Source organism: Hyperoodon ampullatus (assembly GCF_949752795.1).
Source record: "Hyperoodon ampullatus genome assembly, chromosome: 7".
NCBI lineage: Eukaryota > Metazoa > Chordata > Mammalia > Artiodactyla > Ziphiidae > Hyperoodon > Hyperoodon ampullatus.
The window spans coordinates 17,007,802-17,030,491 of record NC_136920.1 but is presented as its reverse complement, the minus strand read 5'-3'; the positions used below and the strand labels follow the sequence as shown (position 1 = coordinate 17,030,491).

General features: G+C 51.2%; 1 protein-coding gene across 2 annotated transcripts in view; it reads left to right on the top strand.

Annotated features, from left to right (window-relative positions):
- Window positions 1–17,097: 17,097 nt before the first annotated feature.
- Window positions 17,098–22,690, top strand: part of CREB3L1 (cAMP responsive element binding protein 3 like 1) — a gene marked incomplete at its 5' end in the record, with an annotated part of 34,115 nt that continues 28,522 nt past the window's right edge. For both annotated transcript variants that reach the window (XM_079709077.1, XM_079709076.1), the window contains one exon: window positions 17,098–17,199. In XM_079709077.1, the coding sequence (XP_079565203.1) occupies window positions 17,098–17,199 (102 nt within the window). The remainder of the gene's footprint in view (window positions 17,200–22,690) is intronic.

The window sequence follows — 22,690 nt, the reverse complement described above, 5'->3', positions numbered from 1 at the left end:
CACGTGGTCCCTGCTCACCAGAAACTTAGTCAACTTTAAATTCTCCGGTGTTAGAGTTCAACATGGAGAGTTGCCTAAAACACAGAATCCTAGGGCCCACACCCCAAAATCTGAGGCAATAGATGTTGGTGGGCCTAGAATCTGCATTTCTTTCAGTCTCCCCAGTTGACCCTGATGAGGGTGACCAGGAGCCATTTTGGGGGAAAAATATCAATCAAGGCTCTTGGAGAAAATCTCTTATACTAGGCAAACCTGGAGCCTCTCTCTGCTCAGTATGTAGTTTGTGCCTTGACTGAGTCTTAGGAGATAATAAAATAATGAAGATGACTGCCAGTCACAACTGAACCCAAACCCTAGTTCTATCCTTTGGTAGCTGAGTGACCTCAGACAAATTCTTTAACCTCTCTAAGCTTCAGTTTTCCCATCTGTAAAATGGGGATAATCATAGTGCTTCCCATGGGAAAATAAACATTAGTGCTTAGCAGAGTGTCTGACACTCAACAAATTCTAGATATTATTATTTAACTAATTTAAATTAATTTATTAATTAAAATTGCCTCTAGAAAAGTAATTACAGCAAGGGAGACGAGGTATATAAAGCTTCTTATACACTGCCTGACTCATGGTGGTAGGCACTCAATAAACGGTTATTATTATTAACATCCTCACATTCAGTTTAATTCTAGGTTTTATCATCTCTGCAGCTGTACCCACCACACAATTTTGTCCTCCCAACAGAAATCATGGACAAAGCCATGGATTCATGGCTTTAAAATGCGGACTTCATGTCTGCCCCTAGTGCCCCAGCATGAAAGAGACTTTTTCAGGTCCTTCTGGAAGGATGTCCAAGAGGCAGATAGGTAAGCATGAGTGGTAACCTCAGGTCCCTACTTTCAACTGCCTGCTTTTGGGGAAGCCCAGGCCTAGAGCTGGGCCATTCACCCAGCCCCAAGGGTCAGGAATGTGGAAGCCCAGGGCTGCTGTGAGGTACAAAGGAAGAGGCAGGTTGCTATTGATAACTTCCTTTTCAAGTGCTCATGGATGACGTGGTTACCATGGTGATGCTGGTGACTCTGAGCACCAGAGCCTCTCTTGAGTTGTGAGTCAGGTTCAGCTTTATTTATTAAAAAAGAAAACCAGCACCCTGACCTGTGAAGGACAAAGCAAAGCTCTACACGGAGGCCAAAGTGTTCCCTACTGGGGGTGAATCAGCAGCCCTGCTCAGTGTCCACCAGCCTCCTGACATCAGCTGACCCAGCCGGCTGCAAGGCCTGGAAAAGTCCACAGAGGTAAGTGGGGAAGCCAGCATCTCAAACTGTGGCCCAGGATGGGGAGCACAAACAGAACCCACACTGCCACTTGGAAACCTCTTACTAGGGAGCAGATGCCATTTTCCCAGCTCTGAACAAAAAGCCAGACTCTTTCAGGGGACTCTGCCCCACTCTAGTATGGGAGCCCACAAGGCCCAAGGAAATGGGTCTCCAAGTGAAGACCAGGACCTGGTCCAGAGATGACCAGTGTTAGCTCACCCACCCACCAGTGTGCACACACTAGTAGTGCCCTCTGTGAGGGGCAGGGTCCTGGAAGGACAGGGGAGGCCACAAAAATTTCCTCCCATGGCCTGAACTGGGAGGTGGGGCTCCTTTTCCCAGAACTCCTGCAGGAAAAGAGGTAAAGGCAGTGATGACTCCAGCTGCAACAGAGACGACTGGTGGAGCGCCTGGCCTCGTGTCAGCATGCCATGGGGAAGTCCATGGTAAGAGCGCCAGAGACACACTGGAATTTTCCTGAGCTTGGACACTGTCCCAGAATCCCAGACCTATAGCTGCAGGGTTCTTCAAACCTGCTCATTTGTTTGGGCTCACTGCTGATCCCATTGACCGATGTCCTGGTGGGCCCACCTCCTACCCTGCTCTGGACTCCAAGCCCTTGTCTCCACCCACTGCCCTCATCAGTGAGCAGAATATTGGGGGCTGAAGTCAGGGTGGATGGATTTAAGTCTTCTTCTGCCACTTATTAGCCTTGTGACTGAGCCTCTGTGCCTCCATCTATAATACACAGGTGATAATCATAATAACACGTAATCCCAGGGTAGCTATGAGGATGAAATGCAATAATATTTGCAAATGTTTATCACAGAGCATGGCTGGCACACTGTAAACACTGGAGAACCGTTAGCCATTGTTGACTTTGCTCGGGACCTTATCACATCCGCCTGGATAACAGCAGTAGCCTCATAATTCCACTTGCTGATCCTAGTCTTGCTGGCCTCCAATCTGTCGTCCACACCACAGCAGAGTGGTTTATGGGAAATGCAATCCTGATCATGCCTTTTCCTCTGTAAAATCTGCCGGTGGCTCCCATTTGCCTTCAGAACGGCTCTTAGCATCCCTTAGGGGGCCTACAAGGTCCTGCAGGAAATAGCACTGGGCTACCCTCTCCAATCCTACCCCCTCACCATGCCTTCACTGCCTTGAAAAGTTTTAGCCATTCCCAACTGTTAGCAGTGCCCCAAAGGTGCCAGGCTCTGCCGTACCTTCAGGATTTTGCCATGCTATTCCCTTTGCCCAGAATGCCCTTTTCTCTTTTTGTTTATCTAACAAACACCTACTCATCCTTCAAGACCCACATTAAGAACCCCTTATAGTGTGAAATGTTCCTGTCCTCCCCTCAATGCAGAGCAGACCACTCCCTCCTCTGAGCCACTCTGGTTCTCTCCATAAAGACATTTATCACTTTACATTGCAATCGTTGCAGTTTCTGCCTGTGACACCTTTCAGCTTCTTGAGGGCAGCACTGATTCTAATTAGTGTCTGTTTCCCTAGAACATACCATGGTACCGTAACAGTCACAAGAGATGACGGACTGGATGAAGACAAAAACCCTGTTTGTAGAAGAGGAAACTGAGGCCCATCTAGGAGCAGTGACCTGGCTAAAGTAGAGTCCAGAAGCCCTGTAACTCCAGGCCCTTCTGATGGCAGGGACTGTGGACCATTCATTCATCCATCCATCACTTATGAAGCATCCATCATACACCAGACACTGTGTTGCTTCCTAGGGTACAAAGAACGAGGTGCAGTCCTGGCCGTCAGGAGCCCACAGGCAGGTGGGATAGAATGACAGGTGTACAGACAATCCCCACACCTTCCACTGTGAGTTGGGACAGAGGCTATAGAAGGAGCTATGGGAATTCCAGGGGCCCCAATATGGATGAGGGGGGAGAGAAGCCCCTGTTTCTATGTCTTCCACTCCCTCTCCCTAAAGTCTGGAGGTCAAGTTCCCATAGACCACCAGGCCAAGGCAGCAACCCTCTAGGTGCTGTCACCACAGGCAAACAGACATACACACAGGCTCACACATACCTAAGGCAGGTGACACGGGCATGCCTTGCCCCATGGGGCAGGACAGCCACGAGGACACATTTGTGCCCCTAAGCAGTGATGTCAAGAGCTGTCCTGGAAGTGAGGAGAGATGAAATCAGACAGCAGAGCGTTTCCTGACACTTCCCACCGCTCAAAGTCCTTCCGGACATCAGGTCTCACTGGCCCCCCACCAGGTGGGGTCCTACAGACAAGGCGGATGTTGTTTTCTCCCCCATTTCCAGATGGATAAACTGAGACTCAGAGAGATGTCAATGACTTGCCCAACCTCACTGCCTGGCCAGTGGAAGTGCCAGAACTGATCCCCAAGCCTTTGCTGGACCTTCAGTCTGTGCCAGGCCCTCTGCTGGGCAAGGGGACACAGAGGCCAGTGGGACACAGTCCCTGTCTCTTGTGGAAGACAGCAACATAGCTGCCATCCTCAAGTCAGACCGCATCTGTGTTTAAATCTCCATTTCTAGCCATGTGAGCGGAGCTGGTTGTCAGCCTCTGCCACTTACGTTCTGAGTCTGTCTCATGCTCAACCCCTCCAATCGCTCCCATCACGCTCAGAATAAGCTCCAAACTCCTCAGCAGACCCCACAAGACCAGCTCCTGCCCTCTTACCCAGCTCGCTTCCTATCACTGTCCACCCCTCATCCTACAGGCCTCCTGGCTGTGCCTGGAGCAAAACAAGATCCCTCCAGCCTCTGACCTTTGCCCCTTCTCTTCCTTAGTCACATGACTAACTCCTTCCCTCCCCTCAGGTCTCTGTTTCCTCACAGAAGAGGACACCACTGAGTCCAAAATGATGGCCCTGACTCGAGAGGATACTTTTATTCAAGGCCGTATCTTTATACTATAGAACATGATACTATGTGTATTTGACCATTTGTTAATGACCTGTCTCCCCTACGAGTACAGATGGGTAGGAAAGTGCCCACTTTGTTCACTGCTACTTTCTCAGCGCCTAGAGCAGTGTCTGGCACATAGTAGGAACTCAATAAATCTTTATGAACATGAATGAATCAATAACCCTCAGTTTCCTCCCCTTTGAAATGATACCCATAGCACACAGTTACAAGGACTAAATGGTGTTATAAATGGAAGACACTTAGCCTCGCGCCTGGTGCTTAGTTGGCATGCAAGCATGCTGCTGCTGCTGTTGTTATTGTGCTCACAGCCTCATGGGGGAGACAGGTATAAAAATAAATTACACAATGTGCTCACAAAACTCTTACTTCTGAGCCCTCCCCTCCACTTTGGGGCAGCAGCCCCTCCATCTGCCTGAAAGTCAAGGCCCAGAGCTCTTGCCCTGGCTGCTGAGGTCACCCTGGGGGTCTGTCTGGCCCTGATGGCTGGGAGACCTCTGGGCCCCGCCTGGGGTGGGGGCAGTGGGCAGAGTCCAGGCCTCAGAAACCCTTGATTTCTCCCCTGGGAGCAGGCCCCACATCAAAGCCAATCTCAGAGGGGCGAGGCCTCGAGATAAATGGAAGATTAAAGAAGGCGAGGTCTCCACAGGCCACAGGGAGAGGCGGCCGGCAGGCGACCACAGCGAGGAGGCCCTGACACAGCCCTGGTGGCAGACATCTTGGGGGGCACAGGCAAGAAGGGAGCCCAGGCCTGGGCAAGTTGAGCCGGGGAGGGGTACCTTAGCCCGAGCCTGGCCCCCCACTATTTCCCTTTGGCCTGTCTCTCCAATGCATGCCTACTTCTTAACCTTTTCCCAGCCAGGCAGCAGCAGCGATATACAGAGGAACCCCTGGGTCTCTCTTCAAGAGAGTTTGTTTGGTCATTGAGATCAGTCATTGGGGTTTGCTCCCTCCAGTGAGCGAGCCTGTAATGAGGACCTCCTGGCCCTGGTCTTCCTCCCTAGGGAAGGTCTGTAATTAGTGCAGGAGGCGAGGCTGGGGAAGCTCAGACAATGTCATTTGAACCAGGATGAGACAGGGCTCAATTGCTAGTCTGTATTTTTTCCCCCCCCTCGGTGCCATTTCATATACAAAACTCTGGCAAGCTTAACCCTTTCTTGGCTGGCCTCTGATGCTGGTGCTGGCTTACCATCCTTTCCCGTGCTTAATGGGCCATCCTCACCTCCCCGACATACACACCCCAGTTCAGGTGAGCCATGGTTTCCAAATTCCCTAACATCCAAGACACCTGACGATCAATCATCCAACAAGCCTTCACTGAGCGTCACTGGATACTAAGCACCAGGGGAGAGGACCCAGAGGAAAGTCTCCCATCGTACCATCAAAGAGATTACAACCCTTTGAGCAGTGGAGGCACGGACACCCCAAACAGGTGTCAAGAAATGCACGACAGAGACTTCCCTGGTGGTCCAGTGGCTAAGACTCTGCACTCCCAATGCAGGGGGCCTGGGTTTCATCCCTGGTCAGGGAACGAGATCCCACATGCCGCAACTAAGAGCTCGCATGCCACAACTAAAGATCCCGCATGCTGCAACTAAGGTCCCACGTGCCACAACTAAGACCCAGGGCGTGCAAATAAATAAATACTTTTAAAAAAGAAGAAAAAGTAAAAAGAAATGCATGACAGGGTAGAATCAGGCGGTGAGGATCAGCGCAGGCCAGGGAAGGAGGCCACGTGGAGGCAGAGCAGACAGGATGAGCTCAGGGAAGACTGGTGTGTGGTAAGCACTCTGTAAATATGTACTGAGGGAGCCATCTTCCTGGAGCAGAGCATTTCTGCAATCAGAGTCTGAGGGCTGAACCCACAGGGAGAGGGGAGGCAGGCAGAGCCTCGGCAGCCCCAGGTGGACACAGGTGACAGGTGTCAGAGTCTATTGGGATAGGCAGAGGCTATTGCTTCTTCCCACAGGCTCCTGAAGCCCTCATTCTGAACCCCTGAACTACAGTTCATCTCACACTGGACCACCACCTGTCTGATTACAGATCTGGTACCCCACCGAACTTCCAGAAACCTGAGAACTTTGTCTATTCACCTCTGGTTTCAGGTGCCTAAGCACTGAGCCTGGCACTCAAGGGATACTCAATGAATGCTCCTTGAATCAATGGCTGGGCTTGGATGAGAGGGTGGAGATGTGGGGAAGAATCCACCTCCACAGCCTTTCCCAGAGGGGATGCCAATTGTGGCCCCACTGCTGCTGCAAATCATATCACAATCTCCCTAACATATAAAGAGCTTCTAGAAATCAATAAGACAAGACAAACCACCAATTTTTTAAAAGTCAGAGAATGAAAAGCGTCTACAGAAAAGGAAACATAAATTGTTTGAGGACATCTAAAGAGACTCTCAACCTCACTAATGATAAGAGAAATGCAAACTGGAAGCCACTCAGAAGTTTGATAATATCCACTGTTTGAGAGACTGTAGAGAAACCAACAGCTTCATATACTGCTGGTGGGGGGGTAAGTCGATATGAAATATTTGACAATATCTGTCAACATTACATATGCACATTCTCTTTGACCCAGCAATCCCACTTCCAAGATTTTATCCTACATATATACAGTGCCTGAACAAGGCTATCATTATAGCATTATTTGTTACACTAAAAAACTAGAAACAATCCAAATGTTCATCAGCTGGGGACAGGTAAATAAATTATGGTACAGTCACACAATTGGTAGCTATGCACCTACTTAAAAAAAAAAAGAATGAGGAAGTTCTCTATGTACTAATGTGGAAGATTTCCAAAACAGATAAAATGGGGGGGGGGATGTAGAACAGTGTATTTAATGTAAATTTATTTATTTATTATTTATTTATTTTTGGCTGTGTTGGGTCTTCGTTGCTGTGCACAGGCTTTCTCTAGTTGTGGTGAGCAGGGCTACTTTTCATTGTGGTGTGCGGGCTTCTCATTGTGGTGGCTTCTCTTGTTGTGGAGCACGGGCTCTAGGCACGTGGGCTTCAGTAGTTGTGGCTCGCGGGCTCTAGAGCACAGACTCAGTAGTTGTGGTGCACTGGCTTAGTTGCCCCTCAGCATGTGGGATCTTCCGGGACCAGGGCTCAAACCCGTGTCTCCTGCACTGGCAGGTGGATTCTTAACCACTGCACCATCAGGGAAATCCCTAGAACAGTGTATTTAATTCGCTCCTTTTTGGTTAAATAGAAAAGAGAGAAAAGATGTATATACATATGAATACGCATACACACACACACACACATACCCCACTGAAGGATGCCCAAGAAAGTAATAAAATTAATTATATGTTGGTTGAAGGGTGGGAACTTAGTGGTTAGGACATAGGATGTAGGGATGAGAGGATTAATTTTCATTATATATATATATATATATTTTGAGTCATGTGATGCATTATCTATTCAGCAAATTTAAAAAGACAAAACAAAAACCAAAAAACCCCTCTCCCTAGGTATTGGGGGTTCCAGGTTTCTTCCCAAGTTGCTGAGTAGACAGGATTTCACTTCAGCTGGCTGACCCTCCGTCACTGTCCCTCCCCAGTCCCTGCCAGGTTTTCCTGAGGCCTTGGGTCCCCATAAATGGTGACTCTCATCCCAACTCGTACCTTAAGAACACAGACTATGAAGTCAGACCAAGTCACTGTGTCACGTTGGGCAAGTGTCTTCACCTCTCTGAGCCTCAGGAAAACAGGGTAATCATGTTATCTGTCTCCAAGCCTTGTGGTAAGGCTTAAATGAGAAAATGCAGAGGAAGTGCTTAGATAGATCCTGGGACATGATAAATAGTACCGTATAAATGTACCAGACTCACTGTTCATATTCTTTGTCAATATTTTTATTGGATTGTTGGTCTTTGTCTTATTGATTTATAGGAGCTCTTTATAGATTCAGAAGATTGAGATACGCACTGCAAACTGGCAGAGCATTGAAGGGCAACGGGTCCACGATAAATGGCAGTTTGTGAAAATCATTATTTCTATGATTATTTCTCCTCCAGGCCATGCAGGCTGTGTCTGAAGGCATCCCACACAGGAGACCTCAGGGCTTATCTGGAAATGAGTCTTTACTCATTGGCTCTGTGTCACTGTCAGTGTGAAGGTGTCCCCTGGGTTGACCGACATTGTCATTCTCCACTGCGGCTTTCAGAATAACAACACCCCTTTCCCCTAGATTAGGCTCATCCTTTGTGCCTTCCCCAGGGGTCCCCAGGTTTGTGGAGCACATGCGTGATCCCCTGTAAGGAATGAATTCACTAACAGGTAAGTATAAGGCCTCCCTGGGGAATCCCAAAGTCATCATCCAGGGGTTCCCCACGGGAGACAGACTCTAGGTGGGCAGGTCTGAAGGGCTATAGCGAGGGATAGAGGTGCGGAATATGCAGCATTGGAGCTCCTTGCCCTGATCCTTGGACCCTTGGTACTTGCTTGCCATAGAGCTGAGAAAAAATGTGGCTCCCCTGGGCCCAAATCCATTCTTTTCCTCCAGGGAATTGGTCCGCCTTTCAGTTCTGGAGGCTCCAGAAACGTTCCTCAGAGCATCTGGAATATATACTTGCTTTAACTGGTGATTGCCAAGACCAGCTCTGCTGGTTTTCTGGTTGTTCTGCTTAGCTATGGGGCCTGGGACTGGTCCTTGAAGACAGGGGATGCCCAGGACCCCCAGCGCCCCCTCTTTGTGCATGACCTGGGATGGGAATCCCCACCTGGACCTGCTCTTCAAGAAGCAGAGACTGGGGCTTCCCTGGTGGCGCAGTGGTTAAGATTCCACCTGCCAATGCAGGGGACGCGGGTTCGAGCCCTGGTCCGGGAAGATCCCACATGCCACAGAGCAACTAAGCCCGTGCACCACAACTGCTGAGCCTGCGCTCTAGAGCCCGCAAGCCACAACTACTGAGCCCGCGTGCCACATCTATTGAAGCCCACATGCCTAGAGCCCGTGCTCTGCAACAAGAGAAGCCATGACAATGAAGCTCCCACACCCCAACGAAGAGTAGTCCCCCTCACCGCAACTAGAGAAAGCCCGCGTGCAGCAACGAAGACCCAATGCAGCCAAAAATAAAAATAAATAAAATAAATAAATTTATTTAAAAAAAGAAGCAGCAGAGACTGGATGAGGGCCAGTGAGAGTTGAAGGCTCCTCCCAACTCCCTGAAAGCCCCCTTATTGCTGTACATCTTGTCCACTCCTAGAGTCTGGCACAGTGAAAATATTGTCAAACTGATCCAAGCTCAAATTCCCAACTCTCTTGCTTAATACCTGTGTGACCTTGGACAAATAACATAACCTCTCTGAGCCTCACTTTCTTTCTTTTTATGGTTAATTGTTTTTTGGTTTTTTTAAATGTTTATTTATTTATTTATTTGGCTGTGCCGGGTCTTAGCTGAGGCATGAGGGATCTAGTTCCCTGACCGAGGATGGAACCTGGGCCCCCTGCATTGGGAGCGTGGAGTCTGAGGCACTGGACCACCGGGGAAGTCCCCTCACCTTCTTCACCTATAAAAGTAAAAATATTTTTGTATTTATACCTGTCTCACTTCAGGGTGTATTAAAGTTTCTTGAGAAACCCTACAGACAATGGAATTAAATGGCTATTAATAGAGGGAAAAGGATGTGGAGAAGGGGGATTAAAAAGCTAAGATGAGGGCTTCCCTGGTGGCGCAGTGGTTGAGAACCTGCCTGCTAATGCAGGGGACACGGGTTCGAGCCCTGGTCTGGGAGGATCCCACATGCCACGGAGCAACTAGGCCCGTGAGCCACAACTACTGAGCCTGCACGTCTGGAGCCTGTGCTCCGCAACAAGAGAGGCCGCGATAGTGAGAGGCCCGTGCACCGCGATGAAGAGTGGCCCCCGCTTGCCACAACTGGAGAAAGCCCTCGCACAGAGACGAAGACCCAACACAGCAAAAAGTAAAATAAAATAAATTAAAAAGCTAAGATGAAGCCAGGGATGCAGTTAGTTTGTGAAATGCACCCCCATGAGACCCTGTTGCAAGAGGTGGGCCCCAGCAAACTCATCTCTGAGCTTCCTGACAGCCCAAGAAGGAAAGGCAGTGAGCTATAAAATCCAGAGTGTCCATTAGATTGAAAATAGACCCACCTCTGGGAATTCCCTGGCGGTCCAGTGGTTAAGGCTTCATGCTTCCACTGCAGGGGGCACAGGTTCGATCCCTGGTGGGGGAACTAAGATCCTGCATGCTGCCCAGCACAGGCAGAAAAAATAAATTAAAAAAAAATAGACCCACCTCTCAGAAGCAGCCAGCGTTTCTGGGCCCTGAAGTCAAAGAAAAAGTTCTCACCTGGACCTTCCAAAAAAGGGCAAGTGGGGAGGGGAGAGTGTGTGCAGCAAGGGTGATACTATCTCCTAGGCCTTTCTGTGTTTGAAATAAAATCGAATGCCTGACGGTGACCCTCAGAGTGGCCTGCTATGGTAGGTGCTTCAAATGTGCCCACTTCCTTCTTCCTGCTCAGTCCTCCATCTTCTCCCAGGTAAGAGTATCTGTGAGATCTCTCATGCACTCGAGCAGTCAGCTATTTAATCATTCAGCAAACACTTATTGAACACCTACTATGTGCCAGGCTCTGGATCAGGCATACATCCGAATCACCCTAAAGCTGTCCCCGCTGTCCCCAGATCCTTAGTCTCAGAAGCCCTCTCCCTCCCCCTGCCACCCTCTCTTTTGGGTCTCAGGGCTCTGCCTTCTCCCAAGTGTGCCCGTAAACCCCAGGGCACCCCGCTCCTGTGGCTTCCCCCTCATTCCCCACATAGCTTCAGGCTGTTCCCTCCGACCACGTTCATGGAGCTCAGCCACGTGCAAAAGCACAATTAATATTCCACTCAGTCTCCCCCAGCCCAGCTGCCTATTGGAAGAAGATGGAAACCAGATTTGCAGCCGCACGCTCTGGCATGGATGTGCACAGGGGGGTGGGCTTGCTCTTCGGTGTGAACCGGCACTCTCTCCTCCAGAGGCTTATACATGTGCACGGATGGCAGGAGCCCCACATGTAGGTCCACACCTCCAGACACGGGATTCTCCACCCAGCGGCATGTGCGTGCACAGTCACACCACCACGGGCAACACACTCAGCTCCTGGCCAAATCGATGCCCAGAGAACACATGGGCTCCTCACACACAAGGCCTATATTTGCTTTCTGGGCAGAGGGAGACAGAATCATAGCAGTTCAGAGCTGGTAGGATGGAATTTCAGACACTATCCTATCCAAAACCCTCCTTTGACTGGGAAGAATCTGAGGCCCTGGCTTAACCTGGGTGGTGATCAGTCCCCGCTGAAGTGAACCGTGCCTGGTTGCGTTTTAGCAAAGCCTTTGATTTAAACGCCTGATGCTGCCTCTCCGCTTCCTGGTGACGGGCCGTTCAGCCTCACCAGCCTTGGAGGTTGGGGAAACCGAGGCTACGGGGTAGGATGGGGGTAGATCTACAGTGCAGTAGATCATAGGCAGAGTCAAGCCTCTGACTTTCCATGCCCCTGCCCTTCCCACAGTTCCAGCTCTGCAGCCCTAAGTGAAGCAGGATTGGCAGGAGAGTGTCCCGACAACATGAGGGCTCCCTGAGGCGAGAGGAAAGACTAGCCTTATTGACTTTCCTCCCTTGACTTTAGACTCAGAGAGCGAGGGAGATGGAGGACTATAGTATGCCTGAGTGTATGTCTTCGGGGTTGGAGCCAGCAGCCTGGGTTATAGAGGCATCCAGAAGCAGAGTTGGTGCAGGTGATTCGAGGTGGAAGAAAGAAGGGTGAGATCAGAGCAGGGCTGAGAGCAAAGCAGGAAGCGGGTGGAGCTGTTCCCCAGGCAGCAGGCAGACAGAGGGCCAAGGGGCGGGCCTGCCTCCAGTCCAAAGATGGGACAGTAGAGCAGAAATTCAGGGAAAGAGAAGCTAAAATAATTACCAGGAAAAGGAGCTGGAAGGGAAACAAGTGTTTTCTTAGTCCTTAAGGAACTTCAGTCTTCAGAGAATTTGGAGAGGGAAAAAATCTGTCTTTAAGGCCCTTCTCCAAGGCAGAGCGGCTGGTGATTCACTAGCTGCTGAGGAAGGCCCTGGAAGGCCCTCCCCTCAGCGCCTGCCTCTCCCTAGTGAGCAAACCCAGTTCATCTGGGGTGAGTGGAAAGGGCCCTGGGTGAGGAGCCTGGAGGCCCGGATTTCAGTCCTATCTCTGTCTCATTGAAGCTGGCTGACCTGAGGGAAGCCTCTTATGGCTCGAGGCCTTGGTTTCCTGCAAAATAAAGGAGTGGTAAGTCATATAAACTCTCTGAGATTCGGTTTTCTCCTCTGCAGACCGGGGATGATAATAATATCATGTTTCATCGAATCTAAGATGTCATCAATTGTACGATACACCATTTTTTTTGTACTGTACACTAAGAAGGAAAAAACACTGTCCATTCAAGTATAACATACTACTGATTATAAGACACATTCTGATTTCAGAGGTGTAAATGTGCATCTCAGAATCAGTGAATATGATATTTATCTCACAAGCTTGTTCCAAGCGTTAAACGAGATAATATAAGTCAAGTATTTAGTGCCTGGCACAAAGCAAGTTCTCAATAAATGTCAGGTATTTTTATGGTTCCGGGGGGGAGCGGGGAAGGAACCACAGGCCAAGGGGATGGAGAAGAGTGAGAGCTTGGGGTCTGAGGCCCACCCCCGCCCTCTTGGCAGGGTGCAACCCCAGGGACTCCACTTCTAGCCCTGTGGGGGGTACAGGGAGAGCAGCCATGAGGTCCATTTTAGGGAGCCACAAGAGAACAAAGGGCCCCCTTCTGTGCCCCGGAAGTCAGCCTAATCTCCAGGATGAATATGTTTTCATTTCTCAGAAGTTCCTGTTACAGTGTGCCAAAGCGTTTTTTCCTTTACAATCCAGGCAAACAAGGCAGGTTTACTTTGGGCGACCTTCTCACCACCACCCAGAGCCTGCCTGCCAAATGTAAACACCCAGGCTTGCACCCTCCTGGAGGCTCCAGGATGGAAACCTGGAAAATCGGAGCTCCAGGCCTCCTAAGGAGGCAGGTCCTTCACCCCAACTCCCCCTATTCCCTGCTTGGAGAAGACAGGACCCTAGGGGTCATTAACACCTCCCCCATTTGATAAATGTGAAAACTGAGACCCAGAGAAGGGCAGTGACTCTCTAAGCGTGTCAAAGTGTGGCAGTCCCCAGCCAAGCCCTCTCCCCTTACACACACACACACACACACACATACACACACACATCCCTGCTCACAGCTCAACCTGTCAGGCGCCTCTCTCTCCACCTGACCTTCAGTGTCTGGGACAGGCAGGAAGCTTACCTCTGTTCCTTCTCTCCTGTGCGTCACTGTGTGGGTTGGAGCATCTTTATGCATTATGCTTCACAGCTTGGAGCCATTGCTGAGAGCACCAACCAGATTTTCCTGAGTCCACAACCGGAGGGGCTACGGTCTGTGAGCTTTTCTTGACCTGGAGTATTTCGGGGTGTTTGCAGCACCAATCTGGGCCTCCTTCCCCTGCCCCTTCAGCTGTAGAGAAGGGGCCTGAGGCATCTGGGCCTCAAGCTCAGCACTGGCCTGGAGGAAGTAGACCCTCCCTGTTGGGTCAGAACCCAGACTGCAGACCCGGCGAGCTGTCTACTTTCCTCTGCTGGAAAGTCTTTAAGAGATATAGATACCGAAGGGATGACTGCTACAGAAGGCTTCAGGTGGGCCCTCTAACCTGAACAGGCACAATTCTTTTCACTACTTGAATAGAATCAGTGAGACCATAGCGAGTGTGTATAGGGCCTTGGGGTTTCACATTCATCCTCTCTCTCCCATGTCACTGCCTGCCCCTCCCAGTCTTTCTCTTGCTTTCTCCTCTACTTGCTGTTCCCTCTATCCGGAATGCTTTTCCCTCCATTTTTGCCTCATAAATGACTCCAGTTCTCAGCTCACACATCACCTCTTTAGAGAGGGCTTCCTTACCTACTCAATCATATCACACTATTTTATTTCCTTCATAGTCCTATCACTATTTGAAATTATCTTTTTTTTTTTTAAGATGTTGGGGGTAGGAGTTTATTAATTAATTTCTTTATTTTTGCTGTGTTGGGTCTTCATTTCTGTGCGAGGGCTTTCTCTAGTTGTGGCAAGCGGGGGTCACTCTTCATCGCGGTGCGCGGGCCTCTCACTATCGTGGCCTCTCTTGTTGCTGAGCACAAGCTCCAGATGCGCAGGCTCAGTAGTTGTGGCTCACGGGCCTAGTTGCTCCGCGGCATGTGGGATCCTCCCAGACCAGGGCTCGAACCCGTGTCCCCTGCATTAGCAGGCAGACTCTCAACCACTGCGCCACCAGGGAAGCCCCTGAAATTATCTTTGTAACTTTTTTTTTTTTTTTGCCCATTCTTTCCTCATTCACTCTAGAACTTAAGTATTTAATCACGACTGTATCCCCAGGGCCTGGTCTAGGGACTGTTCACAGGTGCTCAATAATACTTGTAGAATGTGTGAACAAACCTCCCGCCATCCTTCTCTTTACTGTACGTGCCAGGCTCCACACGGCCCATTCCTCTTCTCTCCTCTCCCCGTCCCTTCCCCCCAGGATTTCTCTTGGGACCTCCTGCCTCTCAGACTCCACAGGAGGTGCCAGAACCAGAGTGTCTCCCCAGGATTATTTTCAACGGTTTCCTGGGGTGTTCACCTGGGTAAGAATCAGGAAAGAGAGGACACTCTAATCTTATTTATCTAAAACTATATAATCTTCCCCAATCACTTAAGTGGTGCCTATGTCTCTAATTACAGAGCAGGCTGGGAGGAACACAGGCACAATTTTCAGCCAACCTCAGGCAGAGGGGCACTTTTGTTCCTTCTGGGGACCTGCAGGGACTCCAGCTCGGGAGCCAGGCCTCCAGACACCTGCAGTCACAAGCTCACCCACCATGGACTGACTTGTCGGCCCAGCCAGAGATGGCAACCCCCCACACCCACAAAGGATCAGCTACATTCTCAGTGTCTGACTGTTCCCCAGTTGGCCAGATGTGACTCACTTGGGGAAAACACCCATGGCCTCAGCACCCTAATTCTACCTGCCACTGTTTAGAGAGTGAACTGATTTCTTTTTGGCCCTGTCTAACTTCTCAGAGTTACACTGCTGGTGAACTGGTCCCCAGAGCATGGGCTGTATTCCCAGCTTCTCAAGAGCAAACTCTCCGGGAGGCCCAGGAGCTAATAGTCATATGACAATGTGGAGGGTCAGAACATCATTCTCCAGAACTATGTCAACTGGATCAGGAGATGGGGGAAAGCCACATGCCTGCCCACCCGCCCCAGGCAAACAGCTGCTATCTCAGCCTAGCTGTGTGCCCTTTCCCTACCTTGGCACTGAGAGAGCAATTTGGGTGACATCCCTGGCTTAACTGCAATGACATCTCTGCTTCTTAAAGGCTTTTGGTTCCTGAGCTAATTAAAAGCTCCAGACAGGGAGGACACACTTAATCCTATTAATGACTTCTGGGCAGCAACAGTGTGCCCAGCCCTCTGAGGGAGTGACTTTCTGACCACTTCCATTTGTTCAGGTGCCTGGTGATTGTTTATCAGCCCTTTCAAGAGATTAAGCTGTACTCTGGAGCGGGCCACTTAGGTAATGGATCCAGGGAGCCTGGGAGTGTCCTATGACCATGGAGCATGCAGCCAACCTACATCTTGGCTCACGCAGAGTCCATGACTACTGTTCTCCAACTTCTTGTTCTTCAGAAACACTAGGGGTACTCGATGATTGATGAGAAGAGGGGTCCTTACCTCATCTCTGCTGTCCCCCCCAGCACTTTCACACACAGGAAAGCTGGATACAGTCCTCGCCCTGAGGGATCTCAGAGTCCAGTGGGTTTATAGACACATGAGCAAACAATGACAATACTGTATTAGACTCACCACATGGAGGTAAGCACACCATGCCCTGTGGGTGTATAGTGATGGTAACTGCTTCAGCCTGGGGGTCAGGGAAGGCTTCTTGGAGGAGGAGACCTGAAAATCTCCCCATTGAAAGGGGATTTGTTGAGGGGCCCAAGAGATGGAATTCCCCGACTTTGGATTTGGTTCAGGCCCTAGCATAAGCCTGGAAGAACAGAAATGACTCAGCTGCCTCATGAACTTACGGGAGTGTGGTTGGCAAAGCCTTAAGAAGCTGAGGTTCAAGGAACACAGTTATTGGCTCTAGGACAATTTTGCTTCAAGCCCTTATCTTTTCAGAGAAAAGAGATTGGCAAGACTAGCTCGCAGCTGTCTCTTTAAAAGAGGAGGGACGATTCCTCAGGCCCCTCCTTCTCCTCATTAATATGAAATTATCGTGAATATTGATGTGGAGGAGTGGCGCCTCGGCCAGCTGGGCTAACCAGCCAAGGGGTTCCCGGTTTCACAGAGAGGAAAAGTGACAGAAGCCGTGCAGAGGGAGACGCAGAGAGAGCGGAGCGCCCGGCAGTCACCCAGTCTCGGGGGAGCGCTCAGCTCCCCCGCCCCCGGCTCCCACCCAGTCCGGGGGGCTCCTCAAGCCCTCAGCCCCACTCCCGGGCTCCCCATGGAAGCCAGCTGTGCCCCCGGAGGAGCGGGAGGAGGAGGAGTCGGCTAAATGCCCGCTGTGCGCCCGGGCCCCCTGAGCCCAGCCAGCTCTGCGCCGCTGCCCTAAGGCCTCCGCGCCCCCCGCGCCCCCTACCCGGGGCCGCGCAGCCTCTGCCCGCCCCTCCCCCGGGGCTTTGCCCGGGACCTGCCCCCCGCCCGCTTGCCAGCGCTCGGGCCGGAGCTCTGGGCCGGGCGCGCCGCCGCCCTGGAGTGAGGGAAGCCCAGCCGAAGGGGGTCTCCGGAGCCTGCCGCGATGGACGCCGTCTTGGAGCCCTTCCCGGCCGACAGGCTGTTCCCCGGATCCAGCTTCCTGGACTTGGGGGATCTGAACGAGTCTGATTTCCTCAACAATGCGGTAAGATGAAGGGTCTGTGTTTTCCTTCCACCACTCCTTACTCCTCTTCGCGGTGCACCTGGGGCCCCCTGAAGGCCTGGACTACACAGCACTGGGCAGAAGTGGGGGAGGGGGCTCGGTGCAGGGTCCCCTTGAGAGACACGTGCTTAGAGCTCTGAGATTTGGTGACTAGATCCCTCGACACCTCCCTAGACCCCGAACCTGGAGCCTCTGAGCTTGCGCCCGTGCACGGTCCTCCTGGAGGCTCCGTCCATGGATACATTGGCCTCGGCCTTCTAGGGGAAGGGAACGTCGAGGCGTCGGGGCCATCGGATCCACTGATACGACCACAAGAAACACCAGTTCTTCCCTCCCCACCAAGTCTTCTAATCGTCCTCCACCCACCCTGGGGTTCCGGGACCAGACTGGGCGCAAATTGGCGGCGCCCTTTCCTGCGCCCCCTTTAAGACCTCGGTGGCTCTGCGTCTGGTTCTCCGCTGGGGGGCGCACAGGGGAGTGTTCGAGGGCCAGAGACCAGACGCCCCTTGGGGGGCCAGAGCCAGACCCGGGTTTTGAGCCAGACCCGGAAATATAGGGGTGCTGCCGTGGCCTCCCCAGTAAGTCAGGCCAGAGATCCCCCAGGGAGGGACCTGACCTTCAACTGGTCAGGGCAGCACGGGGTGATCGCTCAGAAGGAGGGAGGTCTTTCTCTAGGTCTGTTTCTCTGTCCCTTATGTCTCCCTGACTGTCTCTCTCTCCCTGTGGCTTCGTGACTGTCTCTGTCTCCGGGCTTGTCCTTCTCTTTCTCTTCCCCTCCCTCCCTAAGGAAACGTGGCTTCTTTCTTCTTCCCTCCCTCCCTCTCTCAGGCTCAGCCCTAAGGCCCTGGGGGGCGGGGGGATGGGCTCGGTAATGGGAGAAAATCTTTGGGTTCAGAAGGGCCTGCCAGGTTGAAATGTGGGCTGCTTGGGGCATCTGGGGGGATTCCCCCACCCCATGCAGTGACCTGCCAGTCTCTCCCTCTCCCCCCCTCCCCCCGCACACACACACACAAACACACACACAACACACCCAGTGATCATCTCAAGGGTCTCTATTTGCTGGCCTCTAACTCCTGGGACTAAGATAAACCTGGCAGACAAGAGCCAAGTGCACTGAGACTTAAAGGACTGGGCATCTTGGACTTCCACCTAAACTGTTCCAGGCTGCTGGTGGGGAACAAGTCCAGGGACAGGAACCTGAGTCAGGGAGGCATGGGGTGAGAGGTCTCCCAGTCCTCCATTAGGCAGTAGATCCAGGTCACCCTGCTCTCTAGGAAGGCCCCTGGTTCCAGTCAGAGGGAGCACACTTCTGCAGACAAGCCGCGGGGAAGAGGGGAGAGGGCTTGAACCAGCAGTGGGGAGACCTGGGTTCTAGTCGTCCCTCTGCTTCTGCCTCTCCTGTGAGCCTGGGCCATGCAACCAGCTTTCCTCCCTGGTCCTGTTTCTGTGTCTATAAAATGGGAAGAGGTTGGATCTTTCTTTCTAAGGATGGTCTGGCACAGATCCTAGGAATGAAGAAGCAGGGATCTGGGGTTCCATACGCCCCTCCTGGAGTTGGTAACAGGTACTGGTCAGAGGGAGAGAGTTTGCTGCAGCGTGTACCTTTATGGGTAGAGCCCCCCTGTGAGGTTCCCTCAGCCCTCAGCAGCTTTGAGATGGACTTTCTTCTGAATGAACCCTGCCGCCTACAGCCTCTTCCTGCGGCTCCATTCAGCCTTGCATCCCCAGCTGCTCATCTGGGCCTTGGTCCAGCACAGGAAAGGAGGCATGATCATGATCAGACAGTGGTATCCAGTACTGGGCCTGGGGAGGGAAAGCCCTGCTGGGAAAGCTCCTTATCTCAGGCCTAAGCAAGGCCAGGTGAGGCAGGGGGAGAGGAAAGAATGTCTAAGAGGAAAGAAAACTCCTGGGCTGGGAATCAGGAAATTTGCTTCTAGCTGTGCTTCTGCCACCAGCCAGCTGGGCAGTTGAAACAAGTGACTTTTATTCCTGTGGGCCTTGGATTCCTCATCTGAAAAAAGGAGATACAGAAGCTTCCCCATAGTGTTATTATAGAGATTTAGTGAGAAAATTAATTAAAGATTAATGCAGGACGATGCCTGCCAGGTAAGTTTCCATAGTTAACATGCTCTGGAGACTAGATGGGGTAGTGGTAAAGAATACTCTGGTAGGTAGTTGCTCTGTGACCCTGAGCAGGTCACCTTCCTTCTCTGGTGCCTCCATCATTTAGATGTCTAAGGTCCCTCCCAGCTGGGACCCCATACCAACCCCATCCCCAACTCCCTCTTCATCCTGCGTGAGGACAGGAAAGTGTTTCCAGGGTTAAAGATGGAAAGGGGTGAAGTTTGTGTGCTTCTCAGTCTGGAAGATGGAGGGTAGGTTATTCACTCTCCTTCTTAAACATCCAGATAAGGCCATAAAGTCACGGTGGAAACCGTGTGTGCTCTGTTACTCTGTACAGAAGGCAAAAATCAAAAAGGATGCTTACCCTGAACACAACTGTGTAAGAAATATGCAATCTCTTGGACAGAGACAGGAAAATGAGTTGCATACTTTGCATATGCCATGTGTGCTTAGAGGTGGCCAGGGGTGCTGTATTTTTCCTTCTGTGAGGATACCTTCATCCTCTTGCAATCTTGTCTATGTGATTCTCAGAGACATCCCTCAGAAGAAGCTGCCCGTCCCGCCAGATGAGGGGGCTTCTCTTCCCAGCCCCTCCCCACTCTCCCACAGTTCCTGATGTGGCCTCCCTAGAGCCGTCTTCCCTTGGACCCTGTGACCCCTCAGCCCCTGGGCAGGTATGAGAGAGGGCCTGGTGCTCAGAGAACTGGGATAAAGGACCAGAGGGAGAACAGGTCATGTCTCCAGAGAGAGACACTAGGTCCGTCCTCTGGCTCAGGGGAAAGGATGACTCTGGTTTCTCTAGAGGGAAATGGCTTTGGATCCCAGAGAAGCCCCAGCTGGGAGGGGGTGGGGAGGAGGAGAAGGAGGAAGAGGAGTTCTGTTGTCTTAGAGGGGCACAGCAGGAAGCTGCAAGGATGTTTGCCCAGCACACTCATTCACCTCCCAGCAGCTGGGGAGGCCAGGTGTGGGAATGACCAGGACCGGGGACCAGCCCAGGGGAAGGGGGGTAGTGAGGGCTAAACCTGATCACTGCTCCCCAGGCCCCCAGCCTGGCTTCTCCTGAGCTGAGTGGGGAAGCAGAGAACCACTACCATTACTATTTCCACCACCCCAGCCTTTGGGGGATTTACGAAGATTAGAGAAGTATGTGCATTTGGGTGTTCCTATGTCTGTGTGTGGGCCTTTAACAGCCCTTAAAAGGGGAGGGGTGCGAGCGCATGTGCCTGTGTTTCTCTTTAAATTCTCACTAACAGGAAAGAGGACCCAAAGGCCAAGGCACTCTGGTCTCCAAGTAGAATCCACTACAAAAGAACTAATAGAGAAAAACTAATGGAGGAACCCAAATCTCAGGGCTCCCCTGCAGGAAGGGAGATCGCCCCAGACACCTCCTTCTCCTCTAAAACACTAAGTTTGTTTTGGGCAGCTTTTTATTTTGTTTTTGCTCCCCCCACTAGGATGTGAGCTCCTTGAGGGCAGGCGTTTAACTGTCTTGTTCACTGCTGTATCCCCAGTGCCCAGTACAGTGCTTGGCACAGAGGAGGCTTCAACCAACCGTTGCTGGATGAATCCCTTTTCCCTAACCCTCAGGCCAGGCCCCACATTTTTTAAGGAAGAGGAAAAAGGATGCGCTCTACTCCCAGCCATCAGGGTCCTGTGGCCCACACTGTCTCTGAAATTTAGGAAGGTTTCCAATGAGTTATCATTGCCTCGAGTCATCCCTACCCTTGGCACAGACCCCCACAACCCCTGGTGTAGGATAGTCTACAGCTGACAGATGCACAGCAGATTTGAACTTGTGGCTTAGGCTTCACCCTTGAGCACCAGTTGGCTCTAGGGCTTCCACCTTCCCCAGTTTCCCCTTGTTCAGTTCGCTGGGGCTCCTGGATCCACACTCACCCAGCTTAAAATTAAGTCTTTTCTAGTCCTGCCGTGGGGCCTTTGCACATGCTATTCCTGACATCTAGAATGCTTTCCAGTTCGCTCCATCTCATCTTACTCAGTTCAAAGGAAGCCTCATTAGAGAAACCTCCCCAACCACCTCAAGTGGGACCCCTTATTGTTTTGTTTCAGTCCGTTGTTGTTGTAGCTGTTGTTGTTTTGGCCATGCCACACAGCATGTGGGATCTCAGTTCCCTGACCAGGGATCAAACCCTATGCCCTCTGCAGTGGAAGCAAGGAGCCTTAACCACTGGACCGCCAGGGAAGTCCCTGTTTCAGTCCTTTGACTTCTTCATAGCTCCTGTCTCAATTTGCTGTTATTTTATCAGCTTATTGTCCACTTCCTCTGTGAGAAAGCAAGTTCCCTAAGAACAGAGACCATGTCAGTTGTGTTCATTGCCATAAACCTAGCACAGTGCCGTGGCACAAAATAGGCACTTAGTATAGTAATACTCAACCATAAAACAATAAGCTGAGTCCAAAATTTTCAATCATACAAAATGTGGAGTTATGTTATTGTAGGATCAATGAAAAGTGGTATTTTTCAGTTGGTCTGTACTATCACAAAAAGCACAAAAGTAAAGATTGTGAAACCTTAGCGCATACAGCAAACCAAACTGAGGAAGTTCCAGAGAAGCACGAGGTAGTCACTTCTTTACCAGCCCCACAAAGATAAGAGCTTTTCCCACCTTTATTTGAGATGGGTCCCAGGCATAGGACAGAAGCCAAGTTTTGGTCACACTGTAGTGTACTTTGCTCTATTTCAAGGGTTTACTGTATTTGTAGAGAAAATGACTTCAGACTCCCTTATAGGCAGTCCCTATAAGGGAAGGGGAGACTGTTTTTAAAAAGACAGGCCTGAGTGTTCAAGAAGTGTACTGATAATTCCAGAAGGGGCCCTGGATTCTCAGGTTCTGGCCCAGCCAGCCCTGAGGGTGATGCGGACTGGATCCCACAAAAATGCTGCCTGTGCCCCCATCTGCTGTGAGGTCCCTCCGGCTTCCCTGGACCAGCCGGGAATTCGCTTGGTTATTTTTCAATACATACATCCATCCTTTAACAACTGGGAGCTAAAGGAGTGCCAGTGCTGGTCACTGTGCAGAATGACCTCCAGCCACTTACAGCCAAATGAGAGAGACAGAGAGGGAAGCAGACAGAGCAGCACCACGGGGCACCATGATGGAGCAGAGCATGATGGGAGCCCAAAGAGGAGCCTCCAGCCAGGCTGGAGGTCATGGAAGGTTCTCAGAGGAGGTGACCTCCTCACCCTCCCTCTCCAATATCCCCATCCCTATAGGCAAAGGAGTTATTGGAAGGCATTTCAGCAAGGAAGGACTGGGGCCGTGTCCCTTTTACTGAGCCTGTTATATAAGCATCATTGGCCCCTGTGCAGATGAGAAAACTGACACAG